The sequence below is a fragment of the Silurus meridionalis genome, chromosome 20 (assembly GCF_014805685.1).
Source record: "Silurus meridionalis isolate SWU-2019-XX chromosome 20, ASM1480568v1, whole genome shotgun sequence".
Taxonomy (NCBI): domain Eukaryota; kingdom Metazoa; phylum Chordata; class Actinopteri; order Siluriformes; family Siluridae; genus Silurus; species Silurus meridionalis.
In genome coordinates, this window is record NC_060903.1 from 5,141,286 (window position 1) to 5,162,773 (window position 21,488).

General features: G+C 37.6%; 2 protein-coding genes across 3 annotated transcripts; both read right to left on the reverse strand.

Annotated features, from left to right (window-relative positions):
• Positions 1-2,560: 2,560 nt before the first annotated feature.
• si:dkeyp-68b7.5 (zinc finger protein 420) lies at positions 2,561-7,037 on the reverse strand. 2 transcript variants are annotated; one of them, XM_046877079.1, is made up of 5 exons: positions 6,542-7,037; positions 5,959-6,023; positions 5,788-5,860; positions 5,306-5,368; positions 2,561-4,633 (listed from the first exon to the last, which is right to left on the reverse strand). In XM_046877079.1, exons 1-5 carry the CDS (start codon positions 6,810-6,812, stop codon positions 4,086-4,088), a joined length of 1,020 nt encoding a protein of 339 aa, XP_046733035.1. In that variant the 5' UTR covers positions 6,813-7,037; the 3' UTR covers positions 2,561-4,085. The 2 variants fall into 2 exon arrangements, with proteins under 2 accessions (XP_046733035.1, XP_046733034.1); XM_046877078.1 differs by having other exon boundaries at positions 6,482-7,037.
• Positions 7,038-8,539: 1,502 nt separating this feature from the next.
• Positions 8,540-20,917, reverse strand: si:dkeyp-68b7.12 (rho GTPase-activating protein 30). Its single transcript, XM_046877012.1, has 14 exons — positions 20,824-20,917; positions 18,071-18,468; positions 16,441-16,543; positions 16,188-16,332; positions 14,965-15,047; positions 14,751-14,858; positions 14,533-14,663; positions 14,273-14,438; positions 13,278-13,372; positions 13,049-13,120; positions 12,107-12,784; positions 11,880-12,022; positions 11,045-11,712; positions 8,540-10,563 (listed from the first exon to the last, which is right to left on the reverse strand). Exons 2-14 carry the CDS (start codon positions 18,156-18,158, stop codon positions 9,015-9,017), a joined length of 4,029 nt encoding a protein of 1,342 aa, XP_046732968.1. The 5' UTR covers positions 18,159-18,468; positions 20,824-20,917; the 3' UTR covers positions 8,540-9,014.
• Positions 20,918-21,488: the final 571 nt, after the last annotated feature.

Consider the following 21,488-nt stretch of genomic DNA (forward strand, 5'->3'; position numbering starts at 1 on the left):
TATATAATATTAAATCCAATTTACTCATGAAATCATGTATTGTAATATAATATAACAGACACCCTTACCAAAAGAAATATTCATCAAATTTTATATATATATATATATATATATATATATATATATATATATATATATATATATATATATATATATTACAAGTCAGCATTTAAAGGCCTTGTTTAAGGGCCCAGCAGTTTGGTATTGCTCTTATTTGAGCTCAAAACCTTCTTGTTGGAAGTCCAACATCTTATCTATTGAGCTAGCACTCTACAGTCCAAATTGAATTGGGTCACCGAATCCAGCAATTCACTTCAGAATTATGCAAAATGTTTAACTCTTGAAGGTATGTCACGATAGAGAACCGTCTCTTTCACTGCGTTACAATGTGGTACACCAGCTGCACGGCAGAGAACCCGGAGAGACCTGGCTCGGATAGTTAGGACTGCACAGAGGATTGTGGGAACCAAGTTTCCCAAACCTCTACCTGGTTTATGCTAGCTATCTACACAAGAGAGCTAAAAGATCATCAAGGATTCAACCCATCCAGGACACAGACTGTTTGTGCCCCTCCTATTGGGAAAAAGATACAAGACATTCAGGACACACACTAACCCACACACACACCGTTAAGAACTGAAGGCGGATATAACAAACCAAGCAGTCTGCCTCCTTTCCCATGTTGCTGCTAACACACCAAACACTTTACATCCAGGACTGTATTATTTATTATTATTAGAAGTTAACAGTTATTAGTATAACTCGTTCAATATTTCCTTATTCTGACAATCCTGTTTGCACCAAGATCCAAGTTCCACTGCACATATTTCCATATTATATTTCAGTGCAATTATCTTTTGTTTATTCTTACTTTTCTTATTGCTGCTGGTCTCTGAGAGCGACCAAACAAATTTCGTTGAATCACAACAATGACAATGGCGTTTTCTAAAGTATATTGTGTCACACATAGGTAGTCCTCGAGTTACGATGGTTCGACTTAGGATTTTTTGATCTTACATTAGCAATAGCAATACGACAAAATTGTAAATATATTTTACGTTTCGTGCGACAGGCAAATGTACCAGCGTATATGCGGTACGATACATTGGGACGCTGCCAGGATGTACGCATCTCCTGCCTTGTGAGATGCCTTACTCTCGCCAGAGTTCAGTTGTCTCGGTTTTAAAGCGTGTACTTCTTTGTTTTTGGTGTTTTAAAGCCCAATTTTAGCTCGTCTCTCCTTTTTTATCAGCGTCGCTAGACAGTGTCTGGCTCCGTTCGAACTGACGAACTGGTGCTCGTCTACGTGCCCACTCCCACATACGTATATACTGTAAAGTTTATACATTGTTATACTGTAAATTGCTCTGTTTTGCTAAATTAAGTACTGTAATTTGTAAAAGTATTAAATTACAGTATACTACCCCATAACCATCACCTTTCATTAGGACTGCTAGGTAGGCTAGGTCATGTCTCGACTTGTTTTCAAGTTACGATGGGGTTGTCGGAACACGTCTCCATTTTAAGTCAGGGACCATCTGTATTTCTCTTGAACATCTGCTTGACACAAGTCTTGATCCAAAGCCTATTCTGTGAAACACACTCTAAATAGGATATTAGTATCTTAAAGAGCACAATGCACACACTCAATGTCATAATTTTTTGCCAGAGTGTTTGGAAGATAGAAGGAAGTGCAGAACCCATTTACATGAAGAGACACCTTTTTGTGGTTTCGAACACTCTTATCTAAATGAATGGATGAGCAGATGTTGAATGACAGGGTCCTGCCTTAAAAAGGGGTTATGTGTTAAATGTTATTTTAGATCCATTACATACTGTTTAAAATTAAGCCTCATAGGTTCACTATACCGTACATAAAGGTAAAAATTCCAGTGATGAAACATTTTCTGACAGAGTACAAGTGATTTTGAGGTCTTTTAAAGTGTGAGTATTGATATGAACTTTCGGTTTACACAATAGTAAACTGTTTGATATAAGATTCCTTTACTTGTAATCTACATCAGTCGTTATAAAATGAATTAAAGAAGAAACCAATGTCATGGCTAACCAGACAAGTTAATAAATACAAAGAAAAATAAGTGGACATTTCTCCAAATAATTAACATTTTTGACTTTGTGTCAATATGAAATTTGAACAACCGCTTGTTGATACTGAGCCTATTTTCAGAAACATCGACTGAATGGGACGTCAGTCTATCATGGGGCACAATCCACACTCAACGGCATACTTCTTTGCCAGTCCACCCATCACAATGTGTTTAGAAGGTAGGAGGAAAGTGCTAAACTCATGGACATGACGCAAACATGTCATCCTTAAAGCCTCAACACGGGGAGCCTGGAACCGTTCGACCGTAGTGCTACCTGCTGTGCCGTGTATGATGATGAATTTTAATACAGACATGGGACTACAGCTTTATACCTCCTTTATACAATCGACTTTACTGGACCAAATAGAATATCTGACTGAAATTAATAAAAAAATATGTGCTTCACATGGATATGCTTGTTCTTCTTTACAAATGAGAATAAAGGTAATCTGTAAAGGCCAAAATTCAGTCATTTTAATTTGGCATGTGCAAAGTTAACTATAACTCTACCAGCACAAATCAATATCACAGTCATCAGAAATTATGTTTGAATAGTGAATAGGGTCAACATCTATAAATAACTCTAAATAACTTAATAATCTTACATCAAATTCAGATCTGCTTAGTTGCAGGTTTGAACAGAGTGGTGTGGTGTGATATTTATCAAGAATCTGGGATTAGCAAATTGAACTGCTATCATATAAAGAACGGAAATTCCCCCACAAAACAATAAAAACATACCACAAACCAATTGTGTCTATAGTAAAACCGAAAATAAGTAGTGATTATGTATTAACTGCGAGGTCTTCTCATGTACTTTTGTAAACTTTTCTAAATTCAAATTCAAAAATGGTTGTAGGGGGTCGCTTGTCAATCATAACCAGCAGGAATGAAAAACAAAAAGTCAATAATGATATGCTACACAGAGTTCAGCTTTCAGGTTGAAATTGAAAGAAATTAAAACATACGCACGACACCAAAACAAACAATTTCGCAGTATTGACTGTAGTGAATCGTGACCAAATGGAACAGTCCAATCGGAACGCAATTCAGAAAAACTTTCTCTCACAGCAAAATGATGTGGATTAGACTATGTAGTGGATTAGTATGTTTAGTGACTGGAGCTAAACTCATCTGACAAACAACTCAAACTGTTTAATTGTTGTTCAGAAACTCACTCAACTTTCTGTCGTTTCAGACACTCAATCACTATCTATAAGAATGGATGAGCAGATGTTGAATGACAGGGACCGGTCTTGAAACCGAATCACTTCCTTCCTCAGCAGTCTCTGTGAAAGACAGGGTTGTGTGTCTGATTTTGGAAACACGTGTTCCACTTGTACTACATTTGCTCGTCACTGGGAGTAAAAACTTTAATGTGTCTTTGTGATAGGGTGTAACTTTAAAAAACGATTTTCGATCCTTTATATAATTTGTGTTAAAAGCTTTATATGTACGCTATACCTTATAGAAAAGATATATACTAACGGTACAAATGCCAGTGACGGGGAACATTTTCTAAGAGCGTACAAGTGATTTTAAGGTCTTTTGAGGTGTGTACTGATATTAACTCTAGTCAATGTGATACTGAACACATGGATGCAAGACTCGTTTACATGTAATCTACATAAAAGTCATTCAAAATGAATAAAAAAAAAAAGCAACCAAAGTTTTGGCTATCCAAATCAAGTTAATTTAAATGGAAAATAAAGCGGTCAGTTAAAATTTTAGACTAGGCTTTGTGTCGATATGAAAAGGGTTTACAGTAGGATCACAATTCTGTCTTTGTTTGACTTTCTAAATCACAATGTATTGCTTATAAATTTTTCCATTTTCTTTCAAAGTGAAATTAGAAGTCTACATAGTCCACATGTACTGTGTCTCTTACATTTTGCGCCATATTTGTATAATTGTTTAAATCGGCACACCCGTGTGCGTTTGTGAAAATCCAAAAAAGGCTAAAAATGGGATTCAAAGTCACCAGTAGTTGCAGATCTCCTCCTCGTTGTGGCTTCGCTGGTGCAGTTTCAGAGAGTTTAAATGGGAGTACGACTTGCCGCACTCCTCGCAGCTGTAGGGCTTCTCTCCCGTGTGGCAGCGCTGATGTGAAATGAGGTGAGAGTTGCAGTAGAAGCGCTTGCCACACTGTAGGCAGGTGTAGGGCCTCTCGCCCGTGTGGATGCGCTGATGGATTTTCAAGTAAAAGCGCGTGGTGAAAGTTTTACCGCACTGATCGCACCGTGAACTCTTCTCCCCCGCCCCATCAACCCTCTGCTCACTGATTGGAGGAAGCGCTGCGGTGTTAGCATTCGTAAACCGATTGGGTCTTTGCTGAACGAAATCACATTCTGTGCTTTGCTGATACTGATATTGAGTGGCGTTATCCTCTCTTGAGTTTGGGGATGTATTTGTGCTGTGAGGTTCAGGAACTGTATTAGTGGTGTCTTGTGTTGCCTCGGGTCTCATGGTGAAGTCTTCTAGATCGGCCGAGTCCCAAATAACACCGGGTTTGGCTTCATTAAGACCTGCAGAATAAAGGACATTTCGGAGTCTGCATAAGCAATGAAATCTGTATTTTATTTTCATATTAATCTATGTAAAAGAATGCTACCTAAAACACTATTATGAGCCAGATTTGTGCTGCTATACACATAGCCAAAAGAATTGGGTCACCTGATCTTTTCCTGCTATATGTGGTTCTTTTCCAAACTGTTACCACACAGCTGGAGGCCCTCAATTGTACAGGACGTTTTTAGTCTATAATACAATTTTGCATTCACTTGAACTTGGAAACTCAAACCTGATCCAGCATAGCAAAGCCCCTGTGCACAAAGTGAGCTCCTTTAAGATATGGTTTATGTGCTTTGGAGAGGAAGATCTTGAGTGGCCTGCTATAGAGCTCTGATCTCATCCCTACTGAACACCTTAGGGATGAATTGGAATGCTGACTGCACCCCAGGACTCTTCACCTACATCAGTACCTGCCTTTCTTAATAACTTGTGGCTGATGAGCACAAATATCTATACTAAACATCTTCCCAGAAGAGTGGAATGAATAATAAGAGTAAATTGGGACTAAATGCAGAATGCAATGCTCAAAAAGCACATACCATACTTATGACTTGGTGACCCAATACTTTTGGCAATATAGTGTGTGTGATATATCTCATTATGACTACAATACTTCTATGCCTCACCTTCTCCCGATGTATTGGATGCATTTTGCTCCTCCTCCCAGCAAACACGAGTCTCCTCTATCTCTATATGAATAGTGAAAACAACTGTTTTAGTTTGGCAATGTATTTAAGAATACCCTGAAAATGTTCGCCAGTTTATCAGGTACACATGTGCTACAAGTAAATCATGCACAGCAGCCCTATCATATATTAGCCTTCCTATTAAAGAAAAATTAAGTGATCAGAAACAGACTCTGATTGAACAAATGTTGGCTAAGTTGAAGTTAAATTAAATAAGACAGGATTGAGTGATGGTGTGTTAAATTAGGAGGCCAGTATGGATATGAGAACAAATCTTAGGTGGATGGACCACCATCCAATTAATATCTGATAAGCGGTGGGACTTTTCTGATGGACTGTGAAAAAAATTTGTTTTCAAAGCACAGGTTTACCTTCAAGTGGAATTATAATCTATCTGAAATATACAGAAGGTTTCGGTTTACCATCTGCATTGTCCCATGGCTTCAGCTCGGTCCTCTCCTCCTTCACCTGAAACAATTCGGCTCTTTCCTCTGGCTGTAAAACGGAAATGTTTTATTGTTATTATTATTATTATTATTAAAAAGGTGCAGCATTGACAAGAAAAAAAAATAATTAAATGAATAAAATTTTACCTTCGAGTCGGAAGAATGCACAGAAGTATCATCCAAGTGCACGTTTGTGTGCGTTTCCTTACAGTCTGTAGTTAAGCAAAAAAACATCTTGCTTATGGCTTTATATCTTGCAGTCAATGGTGTACGAATGGGCATAAATATTAACTCTCCAGATAACGGACCCTATTTAAACTAAAAATCCCAGGATAAACTACTGCAGTGTCTGCAATGCCTATCAAACCAGGGTTACTAGAAAAGGTAAGATTGTATCTTGATTATCAACAAAAAAGGTGACAGATACACACAGGAGGTCATTTAGAAGAGCTAATTAACTTCTTAGCCTGGTTTTGGGAGACAGAATAAAACCCAAGAACTTTTGAGGAACCCCATGTTCCACTATCTAAAGATGTGATCCTGAAAAGCCTTATAAAAAGGTATGGATCTCACTGCATTGGAACTGAATTACATATGATGAACGTTGTGTACTCCATGGAAACCCAATAATGGCTCTGCTCCAAAAGAGACTCCGTGAACGTTTTCATACCCAGAAAGATGATCCACTCGGGGTTCTTTGATGACCCCCAGACTTCAGGATCGACTTTACCTTGCAGGGCAGCCGAGATGGTAACTTGTACAGCCACGGAGCGGCGGTTGGGAGCAGACTGGCGGGTAGCAGCAGCCTGACGCGCAGACCTCAGCTCACTTTCCGCGTACTGCAGCTTGCACAAAAGCGCCTCGACATCCATCTGCCTCCGCGCGATCTCCGCTCGTAAAAGCGCCGAGTCCTTATCTATGATTCTGGTCATCTCTACCAACGCTCCCTTCGCAAACCTTTCTATTATGGACGCTAACTGGGAGTGGATATCGACAGACATTGTTCTCAGGAAACGAGATCTGTTTCGCGTTGGTGAAGCTTTCAAGCCCAAATAATTATATGATAACGATAACACCGTAACCACCTGTAAGACGCGAATTCACTGACAATGAAAATCCCTCTAATTTGTTTTTATAGCCTTAGTCCAAGAAACCGCTATTTTCAGGAACACTCGAGCCACAAAATGTTTACATTAGTTTTAAGCGTTCACTTCCGCGTTTAGTGACGTCGCTTCGACCAATAGTGTTTAACTTCCGCAAACCCTGGCGTTTTATTGGTTCCGGCCAAACTCCCCCTTTATAATAACGTAATAAATAGTAGGTACTATTACGCAGTACACATCAAACAATAGAAATTACTTTCTATTACGAAGTATACAAACCATTTACTTGAGTAAGGATACACTAGTTTAAATATTACTCCAATAAAAGTGCTTCTTTTAAACCTTTACTTGAGTAACAGTAGAAAAGCATTTGCCTTTAAATGCACTTAAGTATCCAAAATACTATGATTTATTATGGCTATCATGTTCCTATTATCATTTTCGTCACAAGACTTTTGCTTGATCAACTCAGTTAATGTGAAAAGACGTGATGCTGATGGTGGCATGCTGTGTGCTTGACCAGTTACATTTTTATCAACTCATAAAAAAAATAACTAAAAATGTAGCTGGGTAAAAAGTAAGATATTTGACTTTGAAATGTAGTGAAATAAAAATCTCCCAAAATGGAAATACTTCAGTAAAGTACAGACATTCAAAAAAGCTGTACTTAAGTACAGTAATGAATTACATTTACTTTGTTACTGTCCACCACTGCTATAAAGCCATTATTTGTCACATATATACATTACAGGACAGTATTCATTCTTTCTGTAGTCAGGGCGATATGGCACCCCTGAAACAGACAAAGTTCAGAGGTTTGCTAAAGTACCAACAGTGGCAGCCTGGCAGTGTTGGGGCTTGAAATCCTGATCTTCACCATTCAATCATTGATTCTTTGGACCCCATTTCCATATTTACCCAAGGTGGTAACTTTGACCATGCTGAAAATAGTGGAGATTATTGTGGATTTCAGGAGAAGCCCACCCCGCACTCCCCCCACTCACGGTCATGAACAGCACTGTGGCAGCAGGGGAGTCATTCAGGTTCCTGGACACAACCATCTCTTAAAGAGTGGGACAATCACATTGACTCCACATTGACAGCCATCATCGAGTCTGTCCTGTGCACTTCAATAACTGTCTGGTTTGGATAAGATACAAAATCAGACATCAGAAGACTACATTCAAAGTGAGCAAAAGGGCTCAGAAAATCACTCTGGATCCCTCAACATCCAAGCCATATACTTTTTGAACTTTTGCCTTCTGATCGGCGCTGCAGAACACCAAATGTCAGGAATCAAAAATATATGTGCAATACCTCTTTTAATTTCATAATTTTTTATTTTTCTGTGCAGTAATCCTTATTTTATTTTATTTTATTATTTTTATTTTTTTATATATATATTTTTTTTTACAAAAAATGTGCAATACTACTTTTTTATTTTATTTTATTTACTTTTTTATTAAAAAAAAATGTACAACTGGATGCTTTTGTAACCATATTAAATTCCTTGTAAAGTACAAACATACTTTTTAATAATGCTGATTCTGGTGTACTATTTAGTAAGGTAGTAACCGTATTCATAATCTTTTTCATAATCAGAATGAAAAAGGCGAACAATTCACTTTTACAAGGCAATATGACTTTATTAGATAACCAATGTCCGAGACTGATACCTCATACATTTTGTAAACAAGGTTGTACAAGAAACGGTGCATGAAATGCAAGAAATCCACAGTTGCAAATTTATTTTAAATTTTTTTCCATTAGCAGTATTTCCCCAATCTTGTTTTGACAACATGACATTCTTGTGGTTCTAAATCTCTGCATTTACACAGTAGTTTTTTTTTTTTAAACAAGCATATACAATATACACAAATGCTGCTGATTAATTATGTGCAAGATGTGAACAACAACACACATGGAGAGAGATGGTGTTTTTACAGATCAGAATGACAAGGATATGCAAAAATATTAGGAAATTTGAACTTTTTATCGAATTTGTGTGTGATTTGTATATGAAAATTTGCATGTGGTGGGAGCTGGTGGGGAAGGGGTAGCTATAAACATCCTATTTTACACATTCACACATTTTTTAAATCAGTCAGTTTTCTGTTCTTCCTCCACTGGCTTTCTCTGGTTCGGTCCTTCTTTCTGCTCATTCCTTTCGCACTGGTCTACGAATTTGTCTTTATCAATAGACTCCTTCTCTCTGTATCGTTTACCCGTTGCCCTTGCGACAGCTTCGTCGAAGCACATACTAATTCCGCTGGATCTTTTTGCCTCCTTGTCTAATTCCTTCTGTCTGTCTTTTCTCAAACTCACTCCATCCAGGTTCCCTCTTCCTTTTTCCAGGTCCCTCTGCTTCTGTTCTTCTCTGTCCTGTTCTATCTCCCCTTCTGAACTATTAGATGACATTGTGTCCTGGAGATGTATTTTTTTTAGCGGATCTGCCTGGTTTTCCTCTGTCGTTTCCCTGTCGTTCCCTGTTTCTTTTTCTTGCTCTGTGTAGTTGTAGTCATGGTTTTGTGCTACATCCGCTAAATCTGCATGTCTGTTTTCTGCATTTTCACTTTCTTTCTTTGGAATCTCTTTGTCTGTATGTTGTCTCTCGGCCCATGTGGGCTGTATGGATTTATGTTGTCTCTCAATATCTCTCTGTTGGAACTGTTGTCTAAAAGCAGTGATTTTAGAATGCTGTGGTTTTGGTGGTACAACAGGAACAGCTTTGACTTGGTATATTTTTTGCTTCGATATAATCACTGTCCGGCCCACACCTAGCCCAAGCGCTGCACTTCCTCCTTCTTCTCTGTCTTTCATTCTCGGAGGTCTTACTGGTTTCTCTCTATCTAATCTAGAAGGATTTTCAAGTTTCTCCTCCCTCAAATTTTCCTTCTCATTTTCAATCTGTCGTTCCTCGCCGTCCACCGAAAGCCTGTCGTCTTCTTCGATCAGCTCTTCAGGAACGCTTCCCTTTTTAAGTTCTGCAACGTCTTCTAAATAACAGTCTTTCTGTGCCTCAATTTCCTCCTCTACGTCATCCTCCTCGGTTTGTTGATCATCCTCTTCTTCTCTGTCACTGTCTTCCTTCTGCTTTTCAACATCAAACTCTTCCCCTTTATTTTCTACATCTAAGATCTGCTCCTCTTGTGGAACCATATCATTTTCTTTTTCCAGCTGAACCTCATCAACCTGATCTATAGGACAGTCATCATTCTCCCACCCCTCACTGTCCTCACTTTCCATGCTCTCTTCCTTTATAATCGTCTCTTCTTTGGTCTCCCTTTCGTCTCTCTGCTCCTCTACCCCCTCACCAACTTCCCTGTCCTCACCCACCACCAAGCCTTCCAGCTCATTTCCATCCAGCTCTTCTTGCATGTGGGTATGCACAACTACAGTTTCCATTTGAGTTTTCTCTACGTCAGGGCTTGTCATATCTGTTATATTTTCACTTTTAGAATTGTCAATGTAATTATCAGTACTCTCCTGCTGATCATCAGAGCCTGAAGGGTCCTCATTGATAACAGTCATATCAACAGTTGGCTCAAGAGTTTCACTGTTGCTTGCTTCCACTGTGGTAGAAGGTGGGTCTGGACCAAAATAAGTGTCCTCTTCATTTTCATCTTCTGCAAATTGACTGTCATTGTGACTGTAAACAGTAACAAAAAAACTTGTCACACAAAGACTATTTAGCTTTTATACACAAAAGTTAAATGAGCAATTTTTTGAGTTTGAACTCATATGCTAAGACTTTTTGACGTCTGTTTTTTTTTTATGGAAAAGAGGCAGAGCTAATTCCAGGCTATGAAGCAAGAATCAATTCTATATCATTTCAATGGTGTATAGTTCTAAAAATAAACAAAGGTATCAGAAATGGTTCTTTACACTGGTACCATATAAGTTCTGTGGTTTGTTTTATCCTTTAAAAGGCTCCTCCTGTGTTTGATTAATAGTTTTTGGCTCATTGGTAGCTTTTGTAAAAGGGACACATTATAGCATTTAAGGTCAAACGAAAGAACGCTTAGTGAACTACTTTTATTTCTCTATAAATGTTACTTTGAACATATTTTTAAAACACAATGAGGCACACATGGGGTATGCAATGTGGTGTTTTGTTGTGAGCTACTTACCTGCAGGCGGGTGTTTCATCCGTAATTTCCAAATTTATATTTTCCTCATGAATTGGTGTTTTTACAGTCCCAATCTCTTTTATACCACTTCTATCTTCTCCATCATTCTCTCCATCTGTCACTAAAGGCAGTGAACTGAAATCACTGTCATTTGAGCAATGATAAACAGCATTACTGACTATGATTTCCGTATCGTTTAAATGACTGGCAGAGGGTGGATCTTGAACGTTCTCGCCCATGGCGTGAGATTGAATTAAGCATTCAGACTGGCTCTTGCTGTGAGAATCTACATTGCTTTCAGAGTCCAAGATAATAGTTGGGGGTTTTGACCAGTTTAACTCATAAAAATGGCTTGAGGGTAGACTTTTGATGAACATGTCTTCGTATTCACCTTTTCCTGAATCACTGCTTTCATCATCATCATCAACATCATCATCACTAGGCCCATAACTGTCTTCTTCAGAAGATAAGGACATAACTGGCAGGAAAAGACCAGCTTTATAAGGAAGGCTTTGTGATTTGTTTGAAATTGCCCTGCTTGTTTGTACAGGCAAGTTCAACTGGGAGGTTTCTATATAATGAGAATGGCTCTGCAGTGGACTCTGCTTATCTTCCTCTTCATCATCTTCAATTTCATGAGCAGGGGGCTCCACAGAGAACTCATTAAGCTGGGGGACACCACAAAACATGAGAAGATTGCTTGTGTAAACTTGTGTATAAAGGAAAGAAAGATGAAAAACTACAAACTAGCAACAATAGGGTAAAATTTATGTTGAAAAGTAAATATAATATTAGTACAAAATTAAGGTCAGAAAAATACTTCTGTTACATATACCTGGTTTGAAGTGGGCATATCCATCATATCCAAGAATCCAAATGTGTCCTGGAAATCTAGAGTAAGATCATCTTGAAAATTGGACAAACTCTCATATTGACACTCATCTTCTTCAGGACAGTGTATCACTCCTCCTTTCATGACTGAGGTAGCAGATAATATGGATTTAGAGATTAATTCATTCATATGGTTCATATGATATGTATATGTTGAGGTCATCTTCTTACCCATGTAGTCTTGTCCATCAATGTCTTCACTGAGTAAAGGTATATCTGTGGCCTGTTGTGTCTCGTTTGACACGTCCTCAGTTGAACATTTATCTTCTTGGCATTCATCTCCAGACTCTTCTCTCTTCTCATGCCTGGCCTCATCTTGCTCTTTGTCTTCTCTTTGAACTTCTTTCTCCCCATCATTTATCTTCTCCTTGTCATCAATCAGGCTTCCTGTCTTGCTATTTGTCTGAACTTTCCCTTCATCCAATTCTGTTTCCTTCTCTTCTGCATTCTCGTGCTTGTCTTTCTTCGGCTTCTCCTCCTCATCCTGCCCCAGCTTTGGCTCTTCTTCCTCAGCTCTACCTCCTTGTAATACTCCCAGCGCCAGTCCAGAGGTTATATGAAGAGGAACAGTCACCGAAAAAGGCCCAGAAATGTGCATTCCTGCACGGCGCTCTGCCCTACTGGGCATGGCTGGAGTCGGAATCTGTGATTTCTCGCCATTGGCCCCGGCCCCTGAATCCAGGCTCCTGTAAGTGCCCTGAGCCCCGCCCCCTCCGCTTACCATGCTCACACTAGCCCCACCCGTGCGCCTGTATGTCACTGCATATCCACTTGCCACAGCAGGTCCGCCTTCGGCAACTCCAGGGGGCATGGCTAAAGGAGATAGGTGTGGAGAGCCACGCCTTGAATCTTAGAAAGTAATAAAGAAACGTCATATTACTATGAAAATATGAATCCATGAACAAGAAGCACACATTATTTTTCAAAAAGTAATGCAACATTTTATTTATTTGACCCTGTAAAAATGGGGAAATATATTTTTTTCTAGTAATAAACGTGTATGTTAATTATTTATATTTCATTGTTGTGTTTTGCTCACAAATTTGGAATCAGTAAGATCAGACATAAAAACAGAAAAAAAAAACAACAACTATACTGTAGAAGTATATATACCTTCTGGTGTGTAAGGTCCTGTGCTCAAAGAGTCCATACTTTTAGCAGGCCTTAGTGCATTCTTCTCTTTCTCTGCATAGACAAGCAAGGGATTAGAAATTAATAAGATTAGCAAGCAAGCTATGCATAAAAGATGAATTCAGAATGTAGAGTAAAATCGATTTGCTATGATGATGAAGACGATGATGTCGACATAAAGAATAAATAGCATGTTTTGAAGTGCTCTTACCCTTGGGTGCATACTTCTTTTTGCGAGGATCCTGAAGTCTCCCGCCTAAATTAAAAATAGATTTCCATTTCCTGCCCTTTAGTGAGCCCTTCCTCCTGAAAGAAACAAACAAGAGCCACCGATTCACACATTATTCTTGTTTTTGTTTGAGAAATTGGTTCAGTATGCTCATTAACGTTAATCAGCTGAGACATGCGTAGTTTAAAAAATGTATGACTTCTTGAAATGCAGTTTTTTCTTGTAATTTACATATTAAGAAGTCAATCTTCTCCCAAGATCTTTGCCCTAAATATGACCTCAAAACCATATTTATTTCTTTAGTAAAGACACTCGCTGTACAATTATTGAGGCCGCCATCTTGGACAATGTGAATATTCTTTTTAGTAGTGCAGTTAATTCTGTGCCCTAATGCCAAAAGATTTTTGGAAAGAGGGACATTATACAAATGATAAAAAGGTCCACCAATGACCTTTCATTTATTTGTAAACTATTATTTTATAAAAAAAACTATTTCTAAAATTATGACTAACTATATGTTTCAAGCAATTCTTGTCCATTTGACATCTTACCAAACTACTACTTTGAGCTATGGTAAAGGAAAGCCAAAAGGTTGGTGGACAGGTGACCCACCACAGCGACATATGCGTTTTTTGACTTATAAAGCACCTCTTTTCCCCACTCAGGTCTACTGGGTAGATGTTCAATTAGATTTGAAAACATTTTTTATGATTTATCTGCAGTGCAGTCAATATTTCAATTCATCCCGAAGGTGTTCAGTAGGGTCAGGACTATATGCAGTGAAGCTTGACATATCCATAAGATCCACTAAAGATAAATTATAAAGCTACAGTATACAAAGGCATCCTATACCAGTGTGCAACTTTGTGGTTCCAGTTTGGAGAAGAACCACATATAAGTGTAATGCTTAAATGACCATCAACCTTTAACAATATAACCTTTAGCAATTTAGATCTCCTAGTAGATTTATGTCTTACTTTTCTGTGCCATCAATGATAGCATGGTAAGGTCTCATTTGTGGAGGACCATCTCCAGGACTCATGTTGCCTGGATATTGAAAAGGCAAAGCCTTAAAGAATTGGTCCTCCTGGCTTGATATTATGGATGGTGAAGGAAGAGACTTCCTGCGCTCTGAAGGTGGTGCTGTAAAGGCCAAAAAAATAAAAAATAATAATAATTTTGAAAGAATTTCTGCAATATACATTGATTGCAAATAAAATTGTAAATGGCTGAGTACCTAGTTCAGGATCCAAATCAGGAAAGAGCTGATTCACGTGACTCAGAATAAATTCCACCACAATAGACTGGACTCGCACCTCCATGAAAGCCGCAGTGCCATTAAAACCAGTTGCCTCAATGTCCTTCGATCTGTACTCAACCAATAAACAGCCTTAGTGTATATTTATAATGTACATTTATTAAATATTTAATTGACTCACACACAGAAACACACACCTAAGGAGATTGGGAGCCCACACAATGGCAAGGTTTCTGACATGCATGTTTGTCTCACTTGAATATGCAGCCATCCGAATTAAGTGTTTCATCAAATATTCCAGAGTCCTGCAGGAAAACACAAGGAAACCCCAGAAATTAATATAGTGACTACTACAAATGTTTTATTTTGGTTATTTACTAAGGTAGATGCCAACTGGGATTGCATATTTACCGAAAATGGGGCGGTGGAAGCTCTTTCAGGACTTCCTTGATCTTCACTAGTCTCTCATCTTCTAACTGAACAGCCACCGCTTCCTAAAGAGTTTGCAAAAAAATTACAAATAAAGATTATATAGATATAGAACATAATAATATAAATGATGTAGATCACTAAATAATTTGGTCCATCAGGCCATTTTGTCTATTGATTATCTGCCAAAGCATACAGCTAGTAGCGTTCAAATGAAAAAGCACTGAATGGTCTCGCACCACAATACCTGAACGATCTTTTTCTAGTACGATCCGCAACACCTACTTCAAACAAAAGGTGCAGTTGACGTATTTGCTGGTATCTCGAATAGTAAAGACTCAAGCAGAAGGCAAAACTTTTATTTACTAAGCCCCATGTTTATGGAACAAACTTCTAATTTATGGGATCGTTCCATATAAAATTACTTAGTAATGTTAAACAATAAGCTTTATATCACTTACCAAATGAAGTGATTATTGTAAAACTAGCTAAAAAGCTAACATAGTTGATTGTAATGTTACTTTCTTTGACACACTTAACTTAAATACTTGAGAAGATGCTGTCTGTTAATTTGTCATGTAAAAGTGTAAAACTGGGATTCAAATATTGGAATCCTGGTCTCTTGCAAAACATGCAAGCTAATATACACCAGTGAGCGCCCCCCCACCCTGCCCTGCCGCCGGTTGAGGGGTTGACAATAGGTATCTCGCATAGGGTACCAAAAAGGCTAGAAACGACCCTGCTAATATAAGAATAGCAATAAAGCTGACCAGAGACCTATCTAGTGCCAGTAACAACAAAACATATTGTTATTAGTGTTGCCTGCTTATGAATAATTATCAGTTCATAACCATTCAAGTTGAGATAAAATCCCCAAATCTACCGAATTGTAATTAACTAGCCAGACAGCTAGCTAACAAAGCATATTACACTGGTTAGATTATTGTTACGGTTTAAAACGGCACCATTTGCAAGTTTATCTAGTAGACCCAATAACATTTTAGTGACGGCAGGATGAATATTAAAGTCCCACAGGATTCATTTTACTGGTCGCTCAGGAATAACAATCACCTCGATTAGGTTGATTTACCACCTAAAGAACGAAATGTGAAATGCCTGATCTACATTTGAAGGCAGTGGAGTTTAAGGGAGTTCCTACACGTGTTTGTGTATGAGTGCAATCACTGTTCAGGTGTGATACCCACAGCAAAATGGTCATACAGTTGATATGTGAGCAGTGGGTTGGGCAGCTCTCTGAAGTATGCCTTACAGAGCGAACTGACACAGTGAATGTCCTGCAGATACACATCTTTATACAGGTCTGGAGAGCCCTCACAGTCAAACTCTGACCTGTTGCAAAAGAAAAAAGATACTAAGAGCTCAATCATGCTTTAAAGTAGAGATTGAGTGTAAACGTGAATTTTTTCAATATTATTTTATAAATAAAAATGCACAGACCTTAATTTTTGTGTGTTGGATGACACGCCAGATAATCTGTAAATCCCATCGACAATGCCATGCTTTTCAATGAATACACTGCAGCTGCGGAGTACGTGAGGAACTGGGAGGGACAGATAGAGGTCATTTTGAGTCATCGACCAAAAACTGTTAATAATTTATCAGTTAATAGAAACTTGTATATGTTGATAATTTCAGTTAATAGAAACGTCAATATTAATTTACTATATTTCTTTTACAAACAAAATACTGTGTATTCCTTATTCCACAAGTTTTTTTTTTTAAGTTTATATTTAAGTAAAATAAAGCAGTGTGGTGAGATTGTATGTGTATATGGAGTTGTATGATTTTGATGTAGATTCAAATGTCCCTGCACTTTATTCTTAAAAGCACTAGAGAATAAGTCATTTCGTTTGCATGAGAACTAGTGTATATATAGCTACTACTAAATTCGTGCGAAACAAAAATGTCAGCGTAGCAGGAAAAGGACAGGAACTTCACTTCCCATCAGAACCTGCATGTCAGACGTCAATAACCACACACACCTGCTACTTATTTCACTTTAATCAGCACTACTATTTCAGTTCCAGTTTTTGTGTTTCTTGTGAACCTGCTGTTGAGCCCGTGTGAGTTTGTTGCGTAGCCACAGTCTTGTTCCCAATTCCGAACTTTAGTCTTGTTTTGGTTTTTGTTTCTTTTGTTATTTTTACACTCAGCAGTAAAAGTCTGCACTTGGATGTGTCTTTGATTGTATTACACGAAAAAAAAAACTATTTTGCCGTTTTGTTGTCATTTTGTTTTGTCAGTGTTGCGCAACCTTAAACATAACTATACGATTTATCAATAAAAATCATAATTATTTTTAGACTGGTAACCGTAACTCATCTAAAATTGAACTTTTCCAGCCATATGTGGTTCTTCCCCAAAACTATTACCACACAAAGCTGAAGCCACACAATTTTATATGGGATGTCTTTGGATTTAGTACCATTCAATTTCCCTTCATTTAAACTAGGAGACCCAAACCTGTTCCAACATGACAATGGCACGGTGAACAATGCCAGCTCCATGAAGATATGCTTTACATGGTTTAAAGTGGAACATCTTCTGACCTCAACCCTATTTAAACAGCTTTTGGATGAATTAGAATGATGACTGCACTCCAGGCCTCCTCACCTACACCATATTTTACTAACACTTGTTGCAGAATGAGATTTTCACAAGTACATTCCAAAACCTAGTAGAACTTCTTCGCCTGTAGGGTGGAGGTTAATAACAGCAAATGAAGACTAAGTGTGGAATTGGATGTTCAAAAAGCACATGCCAATCTTATGGTCAGGTGTCCACAAGCTTTTGTCCATATTGTGTATTTTCAAGAGTTAGGAATACTCACATTTATGTCCTAGTGTTTAAGGACATTACACACTAGGACATAAATTGGCTTAAAGATTGTCTGTGTGTTGGCTTTAAGTCAATAAGTCTCATGATAAATACTTGCTCATGAGGATAATAGTCTCATGAGAAATACTATATTATACAAAGCTATAACATTATACAAGCAACTCTCAAAGTATAACTATTGTCTTTTTATTATTACTAAATTGAATACAATGTGAGAAATAATACTCACTTTCCTGACTGGTTGCAGTCAAATGCTCCATCAGGTCGCAGCCGAACACTTTCTCTTTATTCCCACATTTTCTTCGTCCTCTCTTCATTATGCACGGCTTCAACCACCACTCTTACATCCAGATGTATGTGTAAGTGTGTGTGACTGTATGTGTGTATGTGTTTGTGGGTTTGCTGTTGTGCTTTTAATGATGACACCTTAATCACTCATGGCAATTGCCGTGTGTTGGAATATGTGTTGTTCTTGTACCTGAGTATTAATTAATTAACTGTTTCTGAACTGATCAGACAGTTATGCTTCTGCTACATTCTGTATCACTGCACAGCAAATCTCGGCTGTCACGCATATCTGGTTTTATTGTAAGAATGTCAGTTGCCCCGGAGCTGAATGCTTGTGGTCTGTACAAAACAAACAAGACAGGAAATATGTTAAGAGTATTGAAACAACTGAAAGTGAAAAAAACAACGTATGTACACCACATATGTGTACAGGTGTAACAACCAGGCTATTTTAATTAAATATTTACAATAGATATATATAGATTACTAAAAGTATAAACCCTCGTGTTCAAATGGCAGGTTTCTTGATGTAAAAAAAAATTAAAATCTATATAAATCTTATAAAATAACTCCTTTACCCTCAGTGTCAAATTGCAACTTTTTTATGGCAGAAAATAAGTTTAAAAATCTAGATGCATAAGTGTGCACACCCCTAAACTAATACTTTGCTGAAGCAACTTTTTTTTCTTTTTTTTTAAACCACTCATCAGCATGGCACATATGGACTGGTAAAATGTACCCACTTAAATGATACAAATATTTGGATTCTAATCTGGGCTCTGGCTAATGCCATTCAAGAAATATTATTCTTTTGGTTAAGCCTGTCTTGTGTTGATTTTGATGCATGCTTTGAGACACTGTCGTGAATCGTGAATTTCCTTTTCATCTTCCGTTTACCAGTAGATGCCTGAAGGTCTTGCACAACACTCATCTGCTTTTTGTAGCTATACATGATTTTCCCCACCTAAGCTGCCACCACCATGATTCACCATGTGGAGTTTGTATTTTTGGTAATAATTATACTGTTATATTTTTTGTAATCTCTTTTACAAGACCATAACACTTTTTCTCACACAGGTTTGAGGTGATTTATTTGAGCTCAGTTGTTTATTTGTTTGGTTTTTTGTAAGAAAATGCTTTCTTCAAAGATGTTTGTCATAATCTGTATTTCTGAGATATATCTGCAGCACAATAAATGTTGCTATAGCTCTCTTAGCACCCTCCCTGGTGTTTCAGGGACATCCTGTTCCTGGTGATGTCACAGTGGTGCTCCATTTTCTTTATTACTTGATGATGATCTTTATGGTTTCCAATGGTACATCTAAAATTTTGGGAAATTCTTTTATACCCCTGTCCAGATTGATACCTTTGAACACATGATATACCATACATGCTCTTTGTGGGCAATAACTTTAACAGATGGATAAAACTGGCAAAATCTTACAGCAACAGCTGATCTTTTTTTGTTGTTGATCAGAACGGCTTCATTGATGACAGCTGCATGATAATTACTTTTAAACATGACATTGAATGTGATTGGTTCATTCTGAGCACAGTTACATTCCCAGGTATAAAAGGCTGTGCACACTTATAAAACCAGGTTATTATAACCTTTTCACCATTTTTAGCTTTTAGCGTTTCTGTTATTCAGTATCTAATGTAAAATAGTTGGTAAAAGTTTTTTATTTATTTTATTTATTTGATGTATTCTGTATTTTCATTTGCAGATTTATTTGATGCTATTTTTGTTCACATAGGTGTGTATAGACATTATATATCTAATTTACTTTTTATGGCTCTTTTTTAAATTGTATTTTATTTATTTTACCACAAATATGCACACAATTGTTTACAGACTGCAAGTGTAAAATACAAACTCCAGCTTCACAAACCTTTCCTTCTTTCTTTAGTGACAAGCTTTTGCCCAGAAAGTCAATATATGCACAAAACCACAGCAAAATGCAAGCTAACAAACCAACAAATTTTCTTGTTTTCATTATAACACACGTTTGCATCTAAATAGACTTAAATAGCATCGTAATGCTTAATTTTACTATAAGCCACTGTTGCATCTAAATAAAAACCCTTGATCTCCTGTTACCTATACTAATATTCTCACACAACAACCTATCGAAATCTTCACATTCAGTAATCTGGAGCTGTCATTTCTTTAGAAATGTAACCACAGTCATGCTTTCTTAGTCTGAGGACCACGGATAAGCATGTGGTGCTACTGTCTCCTACTTCCTATTCATGTTGTGCGAGATTTAAGTGTTATCAAAGCCACACCCTCACATTGTGTCTTACTTTTACTATCTGTTTATTGCAAAACATCAGGAGAAACTATAATCTTTTTAAAAAATTGCCCATATCCTACAAGTCATTCGCTGACTAGGTTCTCTAGTTTTTTTCTCGATAATTTTTTGTCATCGGACACAGTCATTTTAGCTGTCTCTCTCTTTCTGTGGTGCTGTGCACGGAAATGAACAACCTCAATGTAAGGCCTGCCTCTCCCTCTGCATCAGGCATATAGTGTCGATCAACAACGATCAAATCTCTCTATACTACATTGCGCTTGATGTAAAAGAAACCCTCAGCAGATAAGCCCACAACATCATCGATAACAACAGGGCAAAGTTGGTTTTAAAAAGCAGCGGCTAAATAAGAAAAAAGACTTAACTTAACCGTCCTTACCTTTTTCGCTCCACCGGCACAAGAAGCAGCCCCAGAAAGCATCTGTGACGCAAGAAACCACCAAACTTCCCTTAGTGACTTCCTGACTTCTTAGTCTCTCTTTAGATGTAATTCTCCATTTTAATCCTCCACATACATCTTATATTCATCTGCATATATAACTTTATAAATGTGCAGCACATCTGCTTCTATATTCCCCTTTCTCTCTTTAATGTAAAAAGCTATAACACTGTGCCACATGAACTAAAAATGATAAATTACACCCATAGCTGTGTATAACAGCCATGTTAGATTGAAAGGATGTCATTTTGTTTATGTTTATTTGTCTGTAGATGTCTATTACTTTGCAAACCAGACAGCACAATACTCTTCATGTCTTTATCAACATCTTTGTGGCCACAAAATAGTGTTACTTTCCATTGGTTTTTTTGGTTTATAAAGCAATATATAATATTTAAATGCACCAATAAGATTCTGTTTAAGAGCTCATGCCCAACTTCTTCACTTTCAACCAACCTTGACATACAAAAGTAAATTATAGAGCATTTCCAAAGTCATGATATATGATCTGATGCAGTAGATAGTGTTGTTGTAATGCCTCACAGCTACAGGATCTCTGGATCTGTGCATTGTGTACTCTTTGTGTGTATGTTTTATGTCCATGT

What these genes read in the sequence shown, in the direction of transcription:
- si:dkeyp-68b7.5 (XM_046877078.1), bottom strand. Translation starts at nt 6,812, where the DNA reads ATGTCTGTCGATATCCACTCCCAGTTAGCGTCCATAATAGAAAGGTTT. An exon ending in CGAGTGGATCATCTTTCTGG is followed by an intron (nt 6,024 to 6,481) that starts GTATGAAAACGT and finishes GCTTAACTACAG; the next exon opens with ACTGTAAGGAAACGCACACA. An exon ending in TGCATTCTTCCGACTCGAAG is followed by an intron (nt 5,861 to 5,958) that starts GTAAAATTTTAT and finishes TCCGTTTTACAG; the next exon opens with CCAGAGGAAAGAGCCGAATT.
- si:dkeyp-68b7.12 (XM_046877012.1), bottom strand. Translation starts at nt 18,158, where the DNA reads ATGAAGAGAGGACGAAGAAAATGTGGGAATAAAGAGAAAGTGTTCGGC. An exon ending in AACTGTATGACCATTTTGCT is followed by an intron (nt 15,048 to 16,187) that starts GTGGGTATCACA and finishes CAAACTCTTTAG; the next exon opens with GAAGCGGTGGCTGTTCAGTT. An exon ending in ATATGCCCACTTCAAACCAG is followed by an intron (nt 11,713 to 11,879) that starts GTATATGTAACA and finishes GGTGTCCCCCAG; the next exon opens with CTTAATGAGTTCTCTGTGGA.